This window comes from Limulus polyphemus, unplaced genomic scaffold (assembly GCF_000517525.1).
Source record: "Limulus polyphemus unplaced genomic scaffold, Limulus_polyphemus-2.1.2 Scaffold965, whole genome shotgun sequence".
In the NCBI taxonomy this organism is placed as follows: Eukaryota; Metazoa; Arthropoda; class Merostomata; order Xiphosura; family Limulidae; genus Limulus; species Limulus polyphemus.
The window spans coordinates 81,652-106,515 of record NW_013666575.1 but is presented as its reverse complement, the minus strand read 5'-3'; the positions used below and the strand labels follow the sequence as shown (position 1 = coordinate 106,515).

The following is a 24,864-nucleotide window of genomic DNA, read 5'->3' as shown; positions in this document are numbered from 1 at the left end:
AAACTTAACACTGTTATGTGTGAAGGAGGTTGAATATCAGCAAAACCTGCAAAGAAAATACACCAGCGATTTTCCGGCACCCTTGATTCCAGAACCTTGCCGGACCAACAGAGGTCAAGTAATAATAATTAAACAATACACCTCTGACCCACTAATTATACTTTGCTTCTTTATATTGTAAATAGTTGATGAACCAATACCATATGTATCACACAGTTTCCACACGGAAACACCATGGTCGAGTTGTTTCAACAGTTCTACTTTGTCTTGTATCGATATGGACTTGTGCTTACACTTGACACCACAACTGTCACTTTGGACCTTACTTAGAAGCCGTAGATAGGGTTAAATGTAAGCAAAATAGCTAATAATCGCACAAAACCGAGGGATCACCACCACCAACTGTAGCTGTAAACAATTAACTCTTTCGGGATGGAGGCACATGACACCATCTCTATATTCTCTCTGTTGACATAAATAAAATATTCAATTAAATAACTTTCTTTAAATATTTTTTCAGAAATATTTTTCAATTTTCATACAATATTATCAACATTCTGTGTTGTAAAAAATTTAAGAAAAAATCGAAACTAAATAGTTGTATCTTGTTAAACTACATATTCTTGGCAACATTCATGAAAAAATTAAAACAATTTGATCCACTAGTTTAATACTTATAAGAAAATTTTCACAAGAATGATGTACCTACTTAAAATATAAGCAGCCCATCCCAAAAGAGTGTGCACTACACAAAATGCCATCTGTGGCTGCTCATTGAACTAGTTTGGTGGTCGCACAAATTTCAAGTGCCCTCTAGTAATTTTGTCTGGATTAAATGAGGTGCCAGACCATCAGTTGCCAGAAAATTGGTGGTGTACTGTATATAAGTTGAAATTTGTTGATTGCATAAGTAATCAATCTCCTGAGTCACTACTTGGTGGAAGCACCTTTGACAGCAATTACTGCTGTGAGTCTTTTTTGATAGGTCTCTATCAGCTTTGCACAATGGGATGATGTATTTTTGCCCATTCTTCCTGGCAAAATTGCTCATTCTGACAACTCCATTGGGGATTGTTGATGGACAGCAATATTCAAGTCTAAACATAAATTTTCCATTGGATTCAAGTCAGGACTTGACTGGGCCATTCCAGAACATTCACTTTCTTCTTTAGAAACCACTCCAGTATGGCTTTGACTTTGGGCTTCAGGTGATTGTCCTATTTAAATGTGAATTTTTGACCCAGTTTTAGATTCTTAGCTGACTCAAGCAGGTTTTTCTCTAGGATTTGCCTGTACTTTGCACTATCCATTTTCTCCTCAATCCTGACAAGCTTTCCAGTCCCTGCTGATAAGAAGCATCCCCATTACATGATACTGCCACCACAATGCTAGACAGTTGAGATGGTGTTGACTGGGTGGTGTGCTATGTTGGGTTTGCACCAGACATAACACTTTGAATTTAGACCAAAAACTCCATTTTTATCTTGTCTGACCACAAAATCTTCAGCCATATATATATATATATATATATATATGTCTGCAGTATCATTTACATGCTTTGTCACAATCTCCAATATGAGATTTAAGATGATTCTTTTTCAGTAATAGCTTCTTTCTTGCCACTCACTCATACAGGACAGCTTTGTGTAGGGACTGTGATATTGTCAATGTATGAACACTGACTCCCATATCAGACATGACACTTTGCAAATCTTTCAAAGTCACTGTTGGATTCACAATGGCATCCCTAACCAGTTTCATGCTTGCCCTGCTGCTTAGTTTGGAAGGGTGGCCTGATTTGGGTATTGATTGGATTGTATGAAGCCCATTCCACTTCTTAATGATGGACTTCACCGAACTCAAAGGGATAATCAGTGATTTGAAATTTTCTTATATCCTTCTCCTGACCTATGCTTCCCTACTACTTTATCCCCAACTTGTTTGGAACTCCATGGTCTTCATTGGTGGTTTGTCATATCATTATACGAGTTGTGGCTTGAACAGATGTATTTACTCTGAAGTAAGTTAAACCACTTTGATTACACACAGACGGAGACTATTACACTAATTTTATTCCAAACTAATCTTTTGCACTTGAACTGATTTAGGGTTGCCTTAGCAAAGGGGTTGAATACTTATGCAATTGAGAATATATTTTTTTTTTTAAATTATAAATTTCAGATACTGAAATCATATTTCCAATAGGTACTTATCACCTCTCACAAGGTTAGCTATTCTTTTTCAGTGCTGCCCTCTATATGCAAACATTTTCTTTACACATGCCACAAGCCTTGCACTCCTCCCTTGTTCGAATTAGTACATTTCAACATGTCTCTCATGCAAATCATCATGCGTTATCTGTTAACCAATAGTAGCATAGTATGCTCATGTTACTAGCTCTATATTCCTTTACCAACTCTCATTTCAAAGTTTGGCAAAAGGTGTGAGCACTGGAGTAGTGGGGAGGAAGGATGGGAAGTGTGAGAGAAGGTATGTAAAGGGGAATCACACCACTTCTGAGCCAGGTATACTCTTTGCATTTATGTGTAATTGGTAAAACACACAGGCAGAAATTGTGAGGTGTACAGTGGCTAGGGTGCATCAGACCATAATTGGCAAGTCAATTATTCATCCAAAACCTTCTCTACAGGGTATCAACATCCATATGAGGGTAGAATGACGACCATACCATCTTCACCTATAAACCAAGAATTGGGAATTAAGATCCACTCCAATTCCTGGGTACCACATAAGGATCAACACCTTACAGCAATCTGAGACTGGCCAGCCAGCATCAAGAGGATGGATTCAACTTGTGCGAAGACTTATGTGATTGGTTCACTTGATTCTAACTCCTCAAGGCTGGGAACGACTATGCAAAGGTAGGATGAGGGCTCCCAATCAAAAGAGGTGAACTGTATGTGTGACAGATCGACTCCATGTCGTATGGAATGTGTAACAGGAGGTCACGTCAACCATTAAGGTGATGGATCAACTGAACTGTATGTGTAAATTAATAGTAGCAGGCCAAGTCAACCAGTTCTGTGATGGATCAACTCCACAGTAGTGTAAATAGTATAAGGAGGCTACATCATCCAGGAAGGTGATGGATCATCTCCTGTGATAGTATAAGTAGTATCAGAAGGCCACGTCCACCAGCAAGAGGACAAATCAACTCCTGTGGAGGCCTCATCACTTCTACACTAGCAGAACACAATCACCCTACTCTCGACTGAATGGTTATAGCCAGCTTGTGAGTGGAACCCATTCATGCCTCCATGGTCAACTATTCAAGCAATTGGGAACTAGAAAGTGGCAAGGACTTGACTCCCATACCCCACTCCAAGAAGGGGGGGGGTGAGATTGCATTGGAGAATCAGGAGGAAAGTCACCACCGGAGAGAGTGCAATGGGTGACTACAATACTCTATTCTAAAAAGTAGACCATATTAAGTTATTCACTCAAGGCATGGCAGGGATGGGCAGCTTTACTCATGCCATCCATGGGTGGTATAGTCCAGAATGAACATATTTATGAAGCAATTATTGGGAGGTAGATAACCTTCCACCACTCTTGTGGAACACCCCATCTCTACAGTGACAGTGCAGAGCCATGGACGAAAGAGCATGAGTCAACATGGCTTACAGTGTGGATTTTAAGTTACAGAATACCTGGTCAGGCACCACTTGCCAAAGAGCAGGATCTGTGTTAAAAAGAGTGAATGACGAAAAGACCCTGAAAAAGAGGAAAAGGAAAAAAACGTACCTGTTTACGTCCAACAGAAGACTGGAGCACAGTCACAGGTGGAAGATAAAACCCCAACGAGGAGTAAAGCACAATGTGATGACCATAATGGGAGGCAAATTTACTGGGCATGATCCACATGCCAGCTTGGAGAATCTCCTCCAATGGACGATGAAGACAGGAAGTGAGGGAAAATGTGAGATGATGAATTTGATGGGAGAAAACATGGAACAAAGTACGGGAGAAACAAGGTAAAGATGAGTAGGCCAAACAGACCAGAAGGCAGACCCAAATGTAAGGGTAGAAGGGAAAAGATCATGAAAGGAGGAGGATTGCCAGGGAATGAAAAGATGGTTGCACATACCTTGGAGGGTAGCTGTACATGCAATATAACACTGTAGGGCCCTGATGGGACACAGAAGTCTACTGGGGTCCAGATGAGGGTAAAGATGGAAGATAGAAGGTAGGGAAATAAGAAATAAAGAGGAACAACCTTCTCAAGCTGCCATGGTCTTGGAGAGAAAGGAACAATCAGGATATAGTAGAAGATAAGAAGGAGGATAAAGGGTACATGAAATGTCAACAGCAAATAAATCAGATTGGCAATGTCCACAAGCCAAAAGGAGAAGAAAATAGGTCTTAAAAGATAAATGAAACAAGGAAAGTTGTTCAAATAGAGGGAGAATCAGTGCATGAAGGACCACATTAATGTCCCAATCAGGAAAGGGAGGACACCAGGGAGGCATCTGAATCCGGAAGAAATGCATGAGCATAGTGAGAACAGGGGAAGTGAAAACCCTACAGTATCTGGAGAAAAGGTATGGAAAAGGCCTGCCATATATCCAGAAATTGAAGAGACCGAAAAACCACAGTCGAAGAGCCAGGTGAGAAGTTCTCCCACCTGAGTCACTGAAGGCTGGCAGCAGCAAATCTCCTGCCAGCAGACCAACAATGGAAAACCTTCCTCTTATGCTGGTAAACTTCCATGGAAGATGGACGAAAGGAAATAATTAACAGGGAGACAACTCAATACATGAAACCAGATCTCCTCGCCAAGGACCAGACAAAAGCCAGGTGTGAAGATGCAGGATGGGGAAATTAAAATGAACAGCAGGGGATCGAGGTTGATGCAGAAAGGAGGAAAACAGTGGAAGAGGAACAGTTGGTGAGAGTAGTACACATTTGAGCCTCAGAAACCAGGGTTGTGCTGACCAATGTGGTGCAATCAAGAGTACCCAACAAGGAGTGGAGTGTACCAGAGAAATCACCTGATGAAGTAAATGGATGGGAAGGTACACATAAAGATATTTGTGAGACCAATCCTGGCTGAAGGCATTGATAGCCAGAGCCTGTGGATGTATTACAGGCGACCAAAAGATGGACAACTTTATATTGAGGCCCATGGTATATGCATCCAATTGAGGAGAACCCACAGGGGACAAAGGTCTCTGAAAACAATCAAATCTAATGACCACTCTGTGGGATACATTTGGTTTGCATGTGAAAGATGATCCGATACCAGATTGAAAGCACATGGCACATGACATATGAGAAGACTAATATGATGTGCCTGGGCCTAGAAAAGAAGATCCAAGGTCAGGAAATAAATATCTCTGGACCAGGTGCTCCCTTGATTGTTGATATGAGCTACTTTCATAAAGTTGTTGGATGGATCCATCACCAGACATTGACAGTCAAAAGAAAGTGAGAAGTGCCAGAAGTTCGAGAACAAGATGATTTGTAAGACGAGTTTGTCTGCAGACCAATGGCCCGTAGCATCATGGAGATTGACCAAAGTCCCCCATCCCTGAAGGGAAGCTTCCATGCACAGATGGACATCCAGATGTGGAGAAGGAAGTGGCATACCAGCTGATGTATGGGCTTTGTCAAGCCACCACAGCAGAATGGCTCTCAGAGAAGGAAGAAAGGAAATGGTGGGGGAAAGAAGATCCAGTGGAAGGTTCATTGATTTGGAAAGTGTCCACTGCCTGGATCTCATATGGGCATGACCGAGGGGGACCAATGCAGTCATGGAAGACCACATCCCCAAAAGTGATAGAACCTCTCAAGCAGTAAGTTTATCCATCTGAGAGGGCATACTGAAATAAAAGTTCCATAGAACTGAGGCATAAAGGAGAAGGAAGAGCTCAACTGATGTTGGTGTCAAGGAAGACCCCCAAATGCACTAAGTATTGGGTGGGTCAAAGAACTGACTTCCCAAAATTTATCAACCAGCCCATTTGAGCTGCCACAGAAAGGAGTTGGTGAGTGTGATTGGTCAACTCCTGCTCAGAATGAGCTAGAAGTAGCCAGTCATCCATGCAATGATAAAACTGCAATCCCAAAGTATGAAGATGACGAACAAAGGCCCAAAAAACGTGATAAAACTTATATAGAGCCAAGGCATGTCCAAAGAGGAGAACCCAAAACTGGTAAACCACCCCAAGATGAACAAACTGAAGATAAAGACGGATTGAAGGGCTATTGATATAGACATTGGAAACATCCACTTTCATCATCTACAATACCAGGGAAAATGCCCATCTCAGGGTGAGAAAGGACTCCATAGTGAACTATCAGTGCAATGAAGCAGTTGAGGTGCAACAAATCAATGACCGGTAGCCAATCCCCAGTTTTCTTGGAGACCATGAAAAGACGATGGTAAAACCTCTCCAAGGGATGGTGAACCTGTTCAATGGTCTGCTGCAAAAGCAAATTATGAACTGCCTCTGACTGATGCTGGCAAGTCACATTATATTGAGGAAGAGGACAGGAAATGGGGTAATGAGAAACAGAAGGCGAGAAAGAAATGTGAGAATGAGTCCCTCTGAAAGAACATTTGTCGCCCATTGATTCTAGATAAAGGGGAGCCAGTGAGGAAGAAAATCCAACAAATGAGCTCCCTCTGGTCCCAAACTCACTGGGTAATCATCTGCACTGTTGACGATGTATGATACTTCAGCGAAAAGAAGTATCTGGATTTGAAGAAATGGGTAAAGGATGGGAGGATGGGAAACGGGAATAGGTGGCATGGAGGGCTTGGTCGAGACAAATGAGCCAAAAAATATAATAGGGTGGACTGTTATTGGGCAGATGTTATCCGCAGCTCGATATTGTCGGGGATGGTGTCAAAGACATAATGTCAAAGAAAAGAAGCAAGACATAAATCCCCGAGATAAGTGGAGGGTAAATTAACACGAGTCAGAATGGAGTTCCTAACAACAAAGAAACCACCTAGGCAACAACAGAGCCGAGGAAGAAATATGGGCCAAAGTGGAAGAGAGAAGGTGAAGGGTTTTCAATAGAAAATCCCCCGGGATTTCTGTGGAGAGCCTCTGAAAGGAGATGTATAGAAGACAGATACCAGAGAAGGGTAGTAAGGGTAAGAGAAAGGTGAGAATATTGGGCATGTCTGAGACTAACATTAGATTTGGGAGCCACACCCCAAAGAGGTAATAAGGAGACCAACAACTGGTGATCCAAGAATGGATATTCCACCCAATAGCAAGCAATGGTGTACTGATCAGAGGCTCTCGGGGGCACGGCATATTGATCCATTCACCTAACTGGGAGAGAAAGTGATCCACATGGACCCGAATATCGGGAAAGGGAGGAAATACAAAAAAAAATGGTTTAAAAGATTGCTCATGCTACAAAAAAGGATGAGGGGAGTAAGAAATAGGGGAAAGAGACAAAAAATCACAAAACTGAGATACCAAATCCATGTAAACAGAGGTGAATGTTCAGGCTGGAACTGGGAAGGAACAGCAAACTATGCAAGAAGAAAAGACTATCAAAATTGTTGGCATGCTGAATAATGTCAGCAGAATCTGAAGGAGCTCAGACGACATCGGTAGCATTCAATCTCCTGACAGACAAAATCAGAAAGATCCACAGTTGGGTCATTCGCACCCGAGGTCTGAGATAGAAGATTAGTCATTGGTGTGCCCCACAAATTTGTAACATTGACTTCGGAATTCATAACTCACAAAAATTGCACAAATTTGTCTAGTGCAGAAAAGCGACGATAATAAAATGGGAGAAATGTGGTAATGTATAACAACAAAATATATAACCATTTCAAATGAAAATAAAAAATGTCACACGGAAAGCGTGAAGCACAAAAGAAAATGTCTGTACTCGAAAGCTGCCAAATGAGAAGTGAAGGTTTGGTAGAGGAGTGTAGACGGAGTCACATGTGTTACATGAGCTACTGTTGGTTAATAGATGACGCACGATGATTTGCATGAGAGACATGTTGGAATGTGCTAATTCTAACAAGGGGGAGTGCAAGGCTTTGTGGCATGTGCAAAGAAAATGTTTGCATATAGAGGGCAGCACTGAACTAGAATAGCTAATCTTATGAGCAGAGGTAAGTACCGTATTGGAAGCATTTTTTTAGCTTTCTCAGTTTGGAGTAGATGACAAAATGTGGAAACTTTGTTGGAGTGTGTGAATATTTTTGCAAATCACTGTATTTCATAAAATGCACATAATTTACATAAGAAATAAACAGGTTCTAGATTTATTCAACTGTGAATACAAGTACTTATGAAAGTGACAAAAATTTTACAAGTTGTGATAAAAATGAATATAGATATTTAACAAATATACTAAAGCTCTAACATCCATTACAGGTCAGTGCCTTCTAATATGCTCACTAAAACTAGAACCATGAAAAGAAATGAACCTGCAGTGATAATGAAAGATGCATAAGATTACATATTAATGATATGTAAAACATATGCAACTTTTCCCCATTTTCCCAAAGAAAATGTAAGAAATAGTTTTAAACTAAAAGTCTACCTTGAAACTGGAAGAAAACTTCTTCAAAGTTTTTGCTTTTTCTCTTCTCACACAGGAATACAATTTTGTCACAGCTTTAAGAAATGTGTGTGATGACATTAAGGTGAATCAGGTGAAATGTAATACAATATGCAACTTTGTCATAGCTTAAAAAATGTGTATTATGATGTCCAGTGAACCAGGTGAAATGTAATCAGAGCTGTACATAGTGCCATTATGTTCCTAGGAGTGACTTGTGAATTGATGCTACATTTGGAAAATTTTAGCGATTTCAAGTAGTTTTGCTCCATTTTTCATCTATGCAAAGCACTATTTGCTACATTTTTAATTATAACAGTGATGTCAACTGGAAAAAATAAAAATCTCTGTAATCCCACAAAGCAGGCTACAATCATGTAGCATGAAAAAATCTGGCTGGTGGTTCAGGTGGCACCATGAACCCCCCCCCAAAAAAAAAATGTTGAAAATTAGGTGCTCTCAGAGCAATTCTGAGGATGTTTGGGGTAAAAAATATGAATATTTTCAAGTACATTGTATCCTGTGAAAATCTACTATTTTTCCAGTAAAGGGGTTATCTTTTTTTTTTGATTCATTGCTCATGAACAGTAAATAGTCGATCATCGTATTTGCTAAGTTAGTAAATAACCCTATTATTGCCCACATGAAACCAGCCAAGTACCTGCCTAAAGTTGAACATTTTCAGCTTTCAGAATAAAAGTATTCCATTTAGATCCAAGCATTTTCATCTCAAAGATATTGTGTCTACTTACAGTACGACATGTGGTTAGAATAGCTCTGTGCAGCTGTCAAAATGTGACCAATTGGTTCAATGATGAAATAAATCCAACAGTATTTTTCATCCAAGTTTCATAGCTCACTTTAGGATAAATGGCTTGACATATCTAATAAATACGTCGACACTTGAAAATGGGGTGGTCCACTGATTATGTTTTTGTGGTTGGATGGCAAATTATTAATATGGATTTCGATGGATTCTATTTCAACTTTATCTGACAATTTGCTGTCTTCACAGGGGCATAATGGAGGCAGCCATAGCTATACTGTACAGTGCATGTGCAGTGGAATGTTACACGGAGAGCAGCCAATGAGAGAGTTGCATTGTAATTATATGTCAAACCCTTTGTTTACAACACATCATGGTAGCATATGCTGGCCAGCCTACCCTTTATTTTTAAATCAGATTTACACGAATCTTAGAAAATTACCCAGATGGTGAAGAAACTTGGAAAGCTGCAAATCTGCAGAAAATAGACATTCCAGATATAAAATATAAATTATAATCATTTGTACATTGTATATAGATAATTATTATATATATATTGTTTCAGACTTAATTATCCTCTCTTATGCTACCTGACATATTCAGCTGAATCGATGGCTTGCTGGCTATCCATGACGTAATACTACATAATATTGTTACATTTAATATTTAATGTATGTTTTCAGTTTAATTTAATAATAATTCAGAAAGTTTATTAATATATTTTTATGTAAATATTTAGTTGACAAGTACTGTTAAATGTTTCATTAAATTCGTGAACTGGACACTTCTATCAGAAACTTGTCTTGGTTAACACATTTTAATTGATAATACAAGATATTCATATGAACCAGCTAGTTTATATTTCAAGTGGGATAATTAGTTATGAAAATCCCAAACATATATATTACAAGCTGAGGTACCTGTCCTTTATCTGCATTATGACTTTAAAAAATGTGGGGGTGAATGGTATGATAAATAACATAAAAATCCCAACTTTCACACAATTTACTTATAACATGAAATATTATTAGAGTACTCATTAATACCTCACCAAAAGTTTTGTATAAGCTTTATCAATATGTATTTACTTAAAACATTGTATACACTGTGTGATGGTCAGGATGACGTTTTACAAAGAGGTAGCAGCCAAAGTAATGCCAGTAAGGGTGCTTTCTGTTACCAGGTTTCAACACCCAGCTTTTAATTTCCTTCCACAATGCTTCATGTGATAAATTAATTGATGGTCATTGGCTATAGAAGTGTCGTATGTGCCAAAGTTGAAATGTCACAGGTCAAAATAGAAAGTGATTATAACTCAAGATATGGATCTTCATACCAGCCTTATGGTGACTGTTGGAGTACAAATTTCAGCTCAGTTTATGTATTACTGCAATAGTGGCAATCATTTTTTTAAATGCATTCTTCCATAGAGTACTAGCCCACACTCTTGAGATATATATAACACTTGTGTGCTCTCCCTCCACACTATGTGTGTCTTGTTTTATAATTAATTTAATCAAGTTTTTTTTTTTCTGTGTAAGGATGTTTTGCTATCTACAAAAGTAGTTAACATTAACTTACATCAAAGATAATAAATGCTCAATAACAGCAATAATGAGGAGTGGAGGAGTTGTGAACCCCCAATTAACATGACCCTTGTACTAAACTTTCATTCCACAAAGTTTGGTTGAGGTTGGCACAGCAACCTAATAGTAGTTAGATAATGGACAAACAGACATAGAATTTTGTGCGTTATATATGTAAATTATAAATTGTGGTTTATAATATATATATATATATTTTTATATACCTATTATGCTATATAATAGAATTATATAATTTTGTATAGTATATTTTATATAATTATATTTACAATGCATTTTGCATACAAAAAACAATCAAACATGTTACATGATGCAGTTGCTCTCGCAAACTTGTTCTCTAAGGCAACTAGATGTCATTTCTCCATATTTCCATTTCTCATTCCATTAAAGCAGCATTTAATGCGAGATTGCTTTGCCATGTACATTAGCTAATGTCATAAAATGGAATCTGGTAAAAAAAGACAACGTTTCTGTTACATAAGCTTTTAACAGTGAGTCTATTCATCAAAGGAGTCATCCTTGGCCTTACATAAAATACTATTTTGAATTTGTTGGAAGTTAAAATGCAAAAGGATCCCAATCCCAAAGTGTTTTGTTGCAGTGTAAGTTGTGTTTGCCCAAAACGAATATTTACAGTGCCAATAAGAAATCACTTTTTAATCTAAAGAAACACATTAGTTACAAACATTCCAAAAACTCATAGATTTTGAATTGTGCATCAAGAGAGGAACAGAGGTAAACAGGTCAAGCAAATGACCAGTTGAAGCAGCAGAGATGGGGGTTAATACTTCCAGTAAGAGAAAAAATGGGAAGCAGAACAACCAATTCTTGGAGCCTTCACTGCTGTTAGTGCTGGGAGGATTAGCCAACATATAATAAATGCACTCATAACTGATTTGGTCATTGAGAAAATGCTTTAAATCTCTCTTCATTTAGTTCAATATGCCCATTCCACTGAGTATAGCTGTAGAGTGCATATTCTCAACAGGGAAAGACATTTTGGAGCCAAGAAAAGCTGGACTGACAGATAACAATTTTGATGCTACTGAAATAAAATAAAATAAAATTAAAAGAATAATAAAACTGGACAAATAGTAAGAGACGTAATATCTTCTAATATTAGAGATTTATTATTTCATATTAGCTTATTGGCTCATTTATTGTTACTACTGTCATTATATTCATTTTTTTTTTACATTCTGCTCTTTAAGTACTATCACTGAATGTATGGTTGTTAGCTGCTTTCCTCTCATCATTCACAAATACAGATAGGCTGTTCTGAGAAGTCTGTATTATGTTATTTGTAGCAATACAGTATTATCATTTACCAATAAATTTGCATTTTTCATTCTTATATTATCCAATGACAAAAAAATAAAATAAATAATAATCATGAAAAATGTCAGTTTCAAAAGTAGTGGTAGTGATAGCACGCTGTATTTATAAATATGTAATGACAACAGTATTTTTTTTTTGCTGTAGCTGTAGTGATAGCACTGCTCCATTGTAGAAGTAGAGCACACAGCTAGTACAACATTCAACTTTATCATAGCTTTAAGAAATGTGTACAATTATGACAAGGTGAATTGGATGAAACGTAATACAACATACAATTTTGTCATACCTTTACAAAATGTTTATGATGATATCCCAGTGAATCAGGTGAAATGTAATACAACGTTCAGTTTTGTCATAGCTTTAAGAAATATGTATGATGATGTCACAGTGAACCAGATGAAATGTAATACAACATTCAACCTTATCATAGCTTTAAGAATTGTGTATGATGTTGTCATGGTGAATCAGGTGAAATGCAATATAACAATCAATTTTGTAATAGCTTTAAGAAATATGTATGATGATGTCAAGGTGAATCCAGTGAAATGCAATAGACCTTTGTCATAGCTTTAAGAAATATGAAATATAATTCTATTGTTTGGCTTTTCCATTCCACTTAAAGGAGTTTCAATAGTTTAGATAGAACTCAAATGTTAACTGTAGTTCTGTTTTGTACTTTTTGCTTTCTTCAATAGTATAAAATATAAAACAATTACATATCCCTAATACTAAATTGTGTAAAATTGACTTTGACTGACAATATAAAAAGCTAAAAACATGATTGAAATCAATTATTTAAGAGAAACAGAAACTAATTAATGAACACTGATAGGGTTTTTAGTGTAGATCAAAGCAAATATATGAAATAGCAATGCTAAAGTTCATAAAACACTGTTTTAATACATTTGCTATGTAAACCAATACATGTACCTTGCTTAATTCAGTGTTTTCGGATTCTCTACCTCCACTGGAAACTCTTTCATAGCCAACTGTATCCCTGTACCCTATCATAGTACCCTGATGCTTGCCAAAGACTGGTGTAACAAAGTCTACAGGAACTCCATCTTGGGTCCTGAAATCCTAGATGAATATGTTGCTCAAATTATGAAGCATAGAATTGCCTTTTATTGTTCTATACAATTTGCTTTACAATGTTATGTGGTTTTTAGCCATTGTTTCAAAATATTATAAGTTTTCAAGGTTCTTTCAAGAGTTTATGTATACAAGAAATACTGTAAAATACAAACTGACAAATGTTTATTTCACTACAACAGTCTTGGTGTCACCCAATGAAACAAAAGGATCTTAGTTAATTACAACAAACATGAAACAGTATTTTGTATCTCTTTTTATGGTGTTCCCATGTTAATTTTTGCATTATGACATTCAAATGGCTTAGTTATTAAAAATTATTTTCCTAATATAATTAGGTAGCTTACCCTGGTAGCCATAGATGGTGGAAAGGATGACTGACTTGGGTCACAAGTGTAAACATTGTAAATTTGATTGTAGAAAGGTGGCTGTCTTATGGATGGACAGTGGCTTGTCTGCCAATGCTTATGTTGCATGTTTTGACCAGTATAACATGAGATGGGATTGGAAGATGGTGAAAGTGCATGATGATACTGAAATGGGATACTTTGCTCTATGGTTTGAGTAGACAGATGGTGTATTTCTTGAGGTCTTCTACAATTATACAAGGAATCCAAATTTCCTTCTCCCTGAAATTTGTAATTCTTTTTTTTCTCCTTAAAGGTCTACACAGAGAGAAAAAAAAAGTTAAAACAAAAAATACTTTCATAATTAATAGTGTGTACTGAATGAACAACTTTTAACAGGGAAGAAGAATGGACATAAAATCAATGTTCATCAATTATTTTTCACTGTTAGGAAAATAAGTTGCATTTACAAAAAGAAGAGCAAACACTCTTTTCCATTCAAATGTAAAATCTGCCAAGTTTGTTGACTCAGCTTCTTTAATCAAGAAATAAATAAAACTAGAAAAAGCCTACAATAACAAATTCACCATTACAAAAAAATTTAGCAATTTTCACATGAAAAAAATTCAGACGAGTTCATATTGTTCTCGTGTTGAAAAGATGCCTAATTGTTATCAAATTAGTTCAAGTATTGTCATAGTGCCTTTATTATAGCTACCTCTTGTATGACCACTTTTACACATATTTAACAAGTACAACTATTTTCAGATAAATGAAAGCTATATAACTAGTAGATAAATATAGTGTATTAAAGTGGTTACATACTACTCAATCTATTTAGAATACTTCTATTTTCATTATCTATGACAGTAGCTTTAGATTTAACATAATCAAAGCCAATAAAATAAAATGTGCTTTCATGTATAGTATTTCTTGTGCTTTGCTATAGGTACTTTTACTTTTTCTTCATACTTGATGATGTTTAAGAAATTTATTATATTAATTTCTGAAAAATTAGCTGACACAGACTATAGTAAGATATACTTGTTTTTACACTACAACAGAATATGTTTTTCTTCTGAAAACTGTCTACTAACAAAAGTTGATAAGAAAAGCATGCAATTACAATGTTCAAGTCTTCATTACAAACTCCAGGGCTTGTTTACAGTTTATTTTATAAGGGTACATGCAGGTGATATATATCTTCTTTTGACTGTGAAGCTTTGTTAATCACATCAAACTTCTTAAGTCCTTTACGAAGAACCTTAGTTCCTAATACACAAGTATATATCTATCCAATGCACAGTGTAACTGAAACAAGACTTGTTGCTTGTAAATTATTCTTTCACTTACCAGAAACAAAGAGGATTACCAAGCTATGATAACATGAGATTTTTTGGCTATATACATGCATGTTGTATACTTGCTAATGTCTATGAACAACTACAATCTTGTTTATAAACATAAAAAAAATGTTCCTCAATCTCCATTTTATAGACTATGTGACAAAAGGGAAGATTCCAGGATTTTAGTTTCAAAAATCATTTTTTGTGAATTCTACCAAACTTTTGTGAAAATATTCAGATGGTTGAGTACATTATATTAAAATGATCTGAATATGCAAAACAATAATTAATGTAACAACCCTAGCTGATATAACGATGCAGTGATGTTGTATGTATCAGAGCTACACTTTGACATCATTTGGCATTTGTAGGTAGGGTGATGCCACCAAAAACTGATTGCATTTGGGAAGGGTATGTAACAGCCCTTGCTGATATCAAATATTCATACATTCAAATCATAAAGATATGTTCAATTTATGGATTTAGAATTTCCAAGACAGAAATATCCTTTGTACTTAATGACCTTGGAAAACAAAGGCTTATATGGATCCACTTGGAACACAAGGACCATCTAGAAAGAGACCTTCAACACGTTATACCATAGCTATGGTAAGGGTGTCTTGTAATAGGTGAGGATCCACAAACAAAAAGTTCACACTTTTCCATTACCACACTGTAGCTTCAACCCTAAGTTTGTCTATCTTTATGTGTGACATTTTTTAATTCTGTCCCAGTTGCTTACAATTTTATAAATACATATGCCTCCAACAAGTTTAATTCCCATAAATAAGAATCTAATCAAAAACAACTTAGGTGTGAAAAAAAGGATTGAGCATGTAACTTAGGGGAACGAAATCAAAATTGGCAGCCAACTGGTAGCTACACACTTATGGCATTGATAAGAATTTTACAGGCAAGCCGTGTATTTTGTTCAACTTGGGGCACGATGGTGAGTAAAACAAAATATGCAGAACTGCAAGAAAGTGACATGACACTTGATAATAACCAACATTAGCTTTAGGACTGCAACCCTATTATTTGGAACAGATCTATACTTTACAGAACCAACCAGATTCTTTAAAATATATGGTGGTAGTTTTCCTCTAGATTAACAGTTTCTAGTTATCACCCACATGCACTCAGTGCAGCTGTATCAAGCATCATCATTTACACTAATTGCTCAACCTAATATCCTGTGAAGCTAAACGTTCTTAAATTAGGAAAACTTCATTAAATTTAACAAATTTGTGCTTAAAAATTGGCAATGAATAATGAATAATAATCATCCACCCATATGATTCTTTTGAAGCTTGAGCTAATAACTGATAATCTAGTTTGCTTGGCCTATCCAATACTTGTGTATCCGCAAGTCCTTTCACCCTATAGTTTTACTACTGAGTCAGCAGTCTTTAATCCGAATAAAAAAAAATTAAAAGAGTCCACTTTTTCTCTTAGGTAAAACTGTAGTAAAAGTTTCAGACTGATGAGCTCACGTGACTTTTTGCATAAGTGTGCGCAAAAATGTTGGTCAAATTTGAGAAGTTTTTGTTGAATAACTTTGCACATGGGGCTTATATTTAAACAAATTTGATTCCTAATTGTAGGTTATAAAGATCAATCAACGTACCAATTTTGAAAAAAATGTATAATGTATGTTTTTCTATCAAATAAAGTTTCCATACTTTTGGTGTGAAAAAGAAAAAAAAGGGGGGAAAAATTCAATCAAAATTGGAGATTTTATATCTTGTGTATTTTTTAATGGATTGCCTTGAAATTTGGTATGTGAAGTAAGGGTCCAGTAGAGCCCATGCACTGAAAATATGTATTAGTTTGGATTACTACAGTCTGAGCTATAGAAAGTGCAAAATTGCTAAACTATCATTCCTGTTAATAACACACATTGTGTCCTGTACATTGTTTTGGCCGCATGACACACTGCCATGTGTCTTGATACAGAGGCACTTATAATGGACTACAGAAAATCAATAGAAAATACACTAATTAAGAAAGATCCATGTTACACAAATCCATAAATTTGATCATTATTTACCTCTGTCATAGGTTTTTCATTTAAAACTGTATCAAACAAGGATTCTTCAACATTTTTAAAGGACTGCAAAAAACCATTTTCTGTTGTCAGTTTAAATCGATTTCCATGGGAAAGGTTAATCAATGCTGAGGCTTGCAATCTATACCCTCTTGTAGCTGAGCATCTGATTCCTATTCCTCCAGGAAATGACTTATCAAATACCACATCATACATAGTATCTGTTACTTTATCTCCTGGAAAATTGAGAAGGTACTGTTTGATCATATATTGAATAATAAAAAAAAACATAACTTGAAGCATTAACAAATAAATTAATTTGTTTCAGTATGAATATAAATGGCCCTAAACTTCAACAATAAACAAAAGCACACAGTCCACTTGTTTTAAAATAATATATCAAAACAAGTCAAACTTGTATACAAATGTTTGTTACACTGTTGGTTATCATAGTTGTATCCAGAGCTTTAAATAATTGTCTCTTTTTCATCAAAGTCTACACAGGCTAGTTCAGTTACTTTAGAACACAACTGAAAAGACAAATTATTCTTCTATACTCTGTTATTACAATACAACCTGTGATAAGTTCCCTTTAAAAACCACTACCATATACTCTTTATGGCTGAACTCACAATCACTCAATCTAGATCTATCTATAGAACTAAATTTCTGTTTCGTATTTATACCCCAACAGAGATCTATAACTAAATATTCTAATACAATAATTCTCAATTAAAACAACAAGTAAAACTTAGAATGTTCTAGTAACATGACACAATAATATAACAATCACCAGTTCATAATTATTGAACTACACAACATATGATTCATAAAGTTATGTATACAAGCTCGCCATAAACTATCACTTCTAAAAATAACTGAATTTAACACTCGCGCTACATAAACTATCTAAATCATAACTCTCGCATTAAACTTAAACAGTGAGACAGACAGGCAGACTATAAATATTTCTGCAACATATCATTCGTACACACATATATCAAAAACTATTTGATATTCACAGTCCTAAAAGGGCATAAAAACTATTTATAATGAAATTCACAATTATTGTAAAATTACAAGGTATAAATTTCTTACTGTTTCAAAGAAGAAAAACATAATTATTAAATATTCTATACTTACAAATATATAAGTAACATATTTTCAAACTACTACTAACACTCACCCTCATGAATCCCAATGACCGTACCCCGCAAACCTAGTGGCACAGAATAACCTTCTCGCACATTGATTACTCGATCAAAAAGCATGTAATTAGAGTTTGGATCTGGGACAGACGAACCATGGCAATAAAAGGGTCGATACAGTAAATTAGGCTTAACCTGCATCACAATATGCTTCAATTGTTCAGAGTTGTAATCCTAAAATGATAAAAAAAAATATAGATTTTTTTGTAAGGAGTGATATGTTTTTAATATTTATTTAAATTTTTTATTGTACATAACAAAGTAAAATTAGAAAGTATTTCTTTTTTCCATGGTATATGAACATTCTAAACTTGTAAAAGATATAACTGATGTAAAATATATTTCTCTTCAGCAAGTTATTATTAACGTGTTTATAATCCATTTTCTTATATGCAAGTTTAATTATTTTTCTTTACTTGAATTAAAAATAAATTACCATGGTGGTGCAACTTACCTGAAACTTGTCTACTAGTTCTTCTATGGCTTTCACTACTGGCTCATCAAGTACTTCAGCTCCACACTTTTGACGTTCCACTTTAGAACATGGAAGAGATTTGAGCCAAGCTGATATCTGGTGAATCAAATCCCGTCTTCAAATAAAGGGAGAAAAAGAATGTTTTAGAATATAAAAAAAAAGTTAAGTTTCATTTGGAACATTTATTAGCCACAAGTTTAAAGACTAACTTGTTGTAATATTCAAACAATGAATGAACTATGCAATCATAAAACAAAATAACCAAAACTTCTAATGTTACTTTTAATTCCTAATTAATAGCTAAACAGTAATAAGGAATTACACAATTATTTTCATATATAAACAAATACTGCAGTGATGATGGTAATAGTAGTTAATTTAAGTATAAAGTTCATATACACACATGAATAATGACGAAAGTTCAACTCCGACACTCAGTTATTCTCAATTCTAAATATCACACATTTCTAAGAACTTAATAAATCACCACAAAACTTTGTTACTCTTAATAATTATCTTTGAAAAAAAATATTACTACACAGCCATGACCCACAAAACATATGCAATAGTTTTCATTTCCTTTGGTTGAATTTTCCTTATGCTATCATTTTCATGCATGCCATTTAAGCTACACTTTCTTGTAATCATGTGTTAGATTGATAAATCCGGGTCTATTTGAGAAAATTTTATGCAGTCAGACAAACAAACTCACATAGGCGCAACTTTATTTAATGAAACTACATGTATATAACCTTATTTAATAAAACTAAGTAAACAATAAAGTGAAGTAATGGTATTTATGACAGTACAGGGTATGAAACATATACCAGCATTCAGTGTTTGACCAGGTTTTACAATGTGAAAGAAATAAACTCCCAAAATGAAAATAAAACCAGTAGTAAAGAAAAAAGTAACTAAAGTAAAGGGTGTTAATAGAAGTCTATGAAATGAACTAAAGCTAAATTATTGCAATGCAAAGTAAATGTAAAGTTGTAATGAAGGCAAACTTATTTGAATATGCAGAAACATCTGAATGAGTGTTCACAAAGTGATAAGTATATAGTTTTGAACATACTGTGCATGCATATTTTAGACCTAAATAAGTTTAGAAAGCTCATAGAAATTGTATTTAGTGTAATGTATTTTTTTAAGGAAATTACACAAGGGTTAAGTGATATTTTATGAAATACTTTGCAAAAAACAGCTAAAGTTGAAATCAAAGTCAGTCATCACACAATGACAACATTGTGCCATTGTGTATCATGGTTATTGCATTAAAAAACAAGTAAGGTGACTTTGAATGGAAAAGTTATATGCAATCGAGATTTCTCAGAAAAAGGCCTTTCTAGTGATATGAGATTTGTAGCATTTGATCTATAGCTTTGCAAGAAAAGTTCCGGACAGACAAATGCAAGCTTATTATTTATATAGATTCATGTTGCATCAAGCAGTCATCATATGATGATGATGATGATGTGTGTCACTTAAGTCAACACTCCCACTTACATCAAGCAATGATGAAAACAATGTGTGCGCACCACTTCAATCAACACTAACATCAATCAGTCATCAAACAATGATGATGATGTGTGTCACTTTCAGCAGCAAAAAAGTAACAATATTTATGATAAACAAATAAATCATCAAATATGTAATTAAATGTTTGCACTTGTGTGAATGTTCAAAGCTTTGAAACTAATTCTAAAGTTTCACATCCTTGATCAACACTGTACAATTATTAGAATACACAATACATTACTTGCATCAAAGAGCTATACAACTGCACAATGCATTAATGACTGATATGATAAAATAATGTATCTTACCCATTTTCTTCTGGAAATAAATCATCAACATGTATGACATCTTGTTGGATATAAGACACTATTCTCTCAAACAAAATAGGAAATCTGTAGAAAATGTTATAAAAGAAATTGAATTTCCTACTACATGGAAGTAAAAAAAATAGCTGTAACAAACAGGCATAAATGCTCCTATATACACACAGTGTTTATACAACTAGTGTAAAACAGTGTGGGTGCACTCAATAAAATTCAAGCCTCTTTTGATGATAGTAGCCTTTCCATGCAATCCTCATAAATTTGATAAAATAACCAATAGTTAGAAAAGTATGGAAATATAATCCCTTGATGCTAAAGATGAAAATATTATAGCACAGTAATGTCTTGGTTGTATCTAACAATGACATTTCTTTTTAATAATAGGTTTAAAATGTAACAAATTATGTTTACTATCAAATGTTAGTATATATTTTTCCTACACCTTAGTTTTTGCTCATCATTTTAGTAATACAATTCCTGCTGAATTTTTTCATACAAGCCTAAATAACTTGTAATTTACTTAGAGATTATTATAATTGTAGTAATTTGTGTTACTATAGTTTTCAGAACGTTTATTATTGATACAGAGAATATTTTAAGATAACTTCCAAGTAATTTCAACTGATAATTCTCAGAGTTGCTCTTTTTCCTTGAAAGCAGTTTTCATCCATATATATATATATATATATATATGAGCTTAATGTTGATTTCAGATTTGTCATCTTGTCAATTCTGTGTGCTATCTTTTCTGTTGCATCATAGTAGTTTGGTCAAATCCTTTTCAAGTAAACGTTACAAAACTAAAATATGATTCAGTATTCATTTACTTTAAGAAAAAAAGTCCTTTAACATTCATTTTACTAGAAAGTCTAGAAAGTATAATTGCAATAGATCAGTACAGGTTTTTACATCTTAATACAGCACTTCCCAAAGTGTAGGACACCCCCTGGGGTACAATGAACTCTGGGGGGAGGGGGGAGAGGTGCAAGTGATTAGGGTAGAGTCAATAGTGCAGCAATGCAAAATCAAGCACTTTAATATATTTTCAGTAATGAAAATAATAAGTAATTACTACAACACAAATAGTATTTTAATGTGTATTAAGTATTACATCTCACCACTTAACTAACCCTTTCACTCATTAAAAAAAAAAAAAAAGAGGGGAACATGCAAGAAACCATATATATTAATGTAGGGCTACCTACATGCTAAATGCTACCTTAATAAGTTACAAAATTCAAAGCTTTTCACTACAGAAAAAGGGTATTTTTACAAGGCCACTTCAGCAAGAATCAAGGTTTACATTTAGGTACATTTACATTTGCTCTTAGCAAAACGTTGTTCCTATTCAAAGACTCTTATGAACCATTTATACAGAATGAATTTTATTTTTAGTATTGTTAATCAAACAACAAAAGAAAAGTTACACATATTATAAAACCTTAAACTGGACCTATTATAGTATATTTGTGAGAGTCTGAAGGATTCTCACAGATGGCTGAATAAAATAATAACAATTTAATTATTTTTCTCATTTGCAAATCTATCAATAAATAGTGAAATTTCTTCCATTTTATTTTACTTAACACAGCTAGAGTTTTTTCAAATTCACATATAAAATGATAAATATGCTAACTGAGATTTAAGTTTCATAATGCATGCAAGATTTCCTAAAATCTGCTATTGGGTGTCTGTAGGCTAAGGTTATTACACTACATGATGTGGGGATAAAAAATGAAGTGAACTATTTTATATGGTAAAGCATGTGTACTTATTATTTCATGCATATTAAATAAATTCATTTCAACTTTTAAGTTTGAAATTTCCAAACAAAATCAAACATTTAGAATGCTGAATGCAACACTTTACACATTCAAGACAAAAAGAGCAAAACTAAAAATTAACTTTCTAGGCATACTATGAAATAAAATATTGAACAAGCTGTTTCTTGCCCAATGATTCAGCAATTTGATTATCATTCAATATGACAGACAAAATAAACATGCCTGTGTCATCAGGAATTTCAGGAAAGCTCAAGTTTTGATAAGCTTTGTTCTCTACTAGCAACTATGGTTGACAATGTCAGAAAAATTTTCAAAGCAATGTAAATATGTGAGAACAAAGAGATTATTTTCTACTAGGTAATCCACTATATAAAATGAGATATCCCTGATGGGATAATTACTGACAATGCTTGAAGTTAAAAATCACAGAACTCCAGTATAACATCTCATGATTGAAACTGTTGATCTGTAAGAGAAATATTAAGGTTTATGCAGTTATTCTAATGTAATTTGATTTCTAAATATTAATGTACCAAACAGAAACAGAAATAAGTCATTTTGTGCTGTTTTAATTGAATAAATCTTTCTTGAAGATATTGAATGGCAGTGTCAAGAATGGTACAAAAGACTTATTCAGAATTTTTGCACTGGGTACTGAATGAGTTTATCTCTTCATTAGTCGTATCCAAACAGAAGTTTTTGTTTCCAATTAATTTCATTGTCTGATTAGAAATTTGAATCAATCTCCATATTTTCAGCAAGAGCTTTTGCATTTGTCAAAGCCCTTGCAAATCCTCCATTAGACATGGCATTTTCTAGCCAAGATTTGTTTTTCTCTATAACACAATTTGCAAAAGTCTAAGTGAGACCTTTGTACTATCTTGCTTGCTACATTCACTTAAATTAAAAAAAAACATGCAAAATCATGATACAAAACAGAACATTGTAGCTTTAGAGAATAACTGCAAAATTCTTAGCTTCATACCTAATTGTTGTTCTGAAGTCCCAATTAATGTTGTGCCTTCTACTAGTGTATTAAGAGCATTGTATGCCACCACTGTTACTTACTAACAAATAGCATGCAATGTTTCTAGTTAACCTGCCTATAATGTTTGAGAGTGGTTTAACAATTAGCATATCTGTGGGAAGGAACAATTGCTATCAAAGCATCTAGCCCATCTATTACTTTATGCCTATAATATTCAAAATTTATGTAATATTTACAGACTTTAGATATGTGTATCAGATCAGTCTTGACCAGTGTAAGCCTGTACCTTGATATTACAGCATTTCTCCACTAAACACCATCCTTGCATTATTACTTTGTTCTTATGGTATTGTTGGACTGGAAATTAGTAGAAGGTGACCTTTGCATGTTACTGCTACAATTTTTTCATGAGAATAAAATCATCATTATTTTCATCAGAACTTTGACTTTTTGTCTCTTTTAGTATTCATTAAAAAAAAAAAAAAATGTTTCAAATGAAATCAATCCCAAGAATCAGTCAGTAAAGGATGAATGCTTAAAAATTGCAACATCAAGACCTTAACCCTCTCATTGGGTTCTAAGGGCTCAGTCGATTCAAATGAGTTTGTAACCCCAAAGTGACCATCAATTTCCATACTATACATTTTAATATGATTTGTGTGTATCTTCACAAAATTTCACAACCTTTTAGTAAACATTACTTTATATATATACACAAAATATCAGATTTTTTAATTAGGTATTTTACTAAAAATTTGTCTGCGAATATGCAGAGTCAAAGTGTTGACTTCTTCAAGTGCAAAGTGATTTTCATGTTAAGATTACAAATATTTTTTTTCATCTGAAAATTGTCAAATTTCATTGGTGTAATCTTTAAAACTTCCTTAATAAATATAAACTTTGTTCAGTAAAACCTCATAACCATCATAAAAAATACAAAATAAATCAAAATTACCACTTTTTCTTTTTAAAATAACTGCAACTTGTAACCAGAAATAAGTTAAAGCTTATAATAATATATATATATATATGTTTATAAAATTTTATTGTTTTATTGTCCCTTGACCCATGTCTAACTAATAATCCTGCCACACAAGTTGTGAATCACTTGGCAAAACCGTAGCTCAAGTTACCATATTGAATTATGTAATGCACGAGCTGCTTGAGAGAATACTTTCTGAAATTTTATTATTTTACCAAATATAACCTTATCTAACCTAATACATTTCTATTTTTACATTTTTGTAATAATAAGTAAAGAACATACACATAAAACAAGAAATATGGTACTTATGTGTGTCTTGTTTTTTTGCTGTCAACTGTTGATGAAAGTTAAGCCTATTTATACTAATGGTACTAGTACACAAAATAATTTTTATATAATTAAATAATGTACTTAAGAACACAAAATAACCTGCACAAATCAAACTATGCTTTAACTACCATAATTTATCTGCCTT

At 34.2% G+C, this 24,864-nt stretch overlaps 2 protein-coding genes across 2 annotated transcripts in view; both read right to left on the bottom strand.

The window, feature by feature from the left end:
- LOC111086263 overlaps nt 1-1,146 on the bottom strand; it is a 21,805-nt gene extending 20,659 nt beyond the window's left edge. The window contains exon 1 of the mRNA XM_022388438.1: nt 1,058-1,146. Coding sequence (XP_022244146.1) covers nt 1,058-1,146 — 89 coding nt within the window. The remainder of the gene's footprint in view (nt 1-1,057) is intronic.
- A 10,818-nt stretch (nt 1,147-11,964) lies between these two features.
- LOC106461464 (5'-3' exoribonuclease 1-like) overlaps nt 11,965-24,864 on the bottom strand; it is a gene marked incomplete at its 5' end in the record, with an annotated part of 93,251 nt that continues 80,351 nt past the window's right edge. The window contains 7 exons of the mRNA XM_022388435.1: nt 11,965-11,983; nt 13,207-13,356; nt 13,716-14,033; nt 17,112-17,344; nt 18,295-18,490; nt 18,771-18,906; nt 20,618-20,701. Coding sequence (XP_022244143.1) covers nt 11,981-11,983; nt 13,207-13,356; nt 13,716-14,033; nt 17,112-17,344; nt 18,295-18,490; nt 18,771-18,906; nt 20,618-20,701 — 1,120 coding nt within the window. The remainder of the gene's footprint in view (nt 11,984-13,206; nt 13,357-13,715; nt 14,034-17,111; nt 17,345-18,294; nt 18,491-18,770; nt 18,907-20,617; nt 20,702-24,864) is intronic.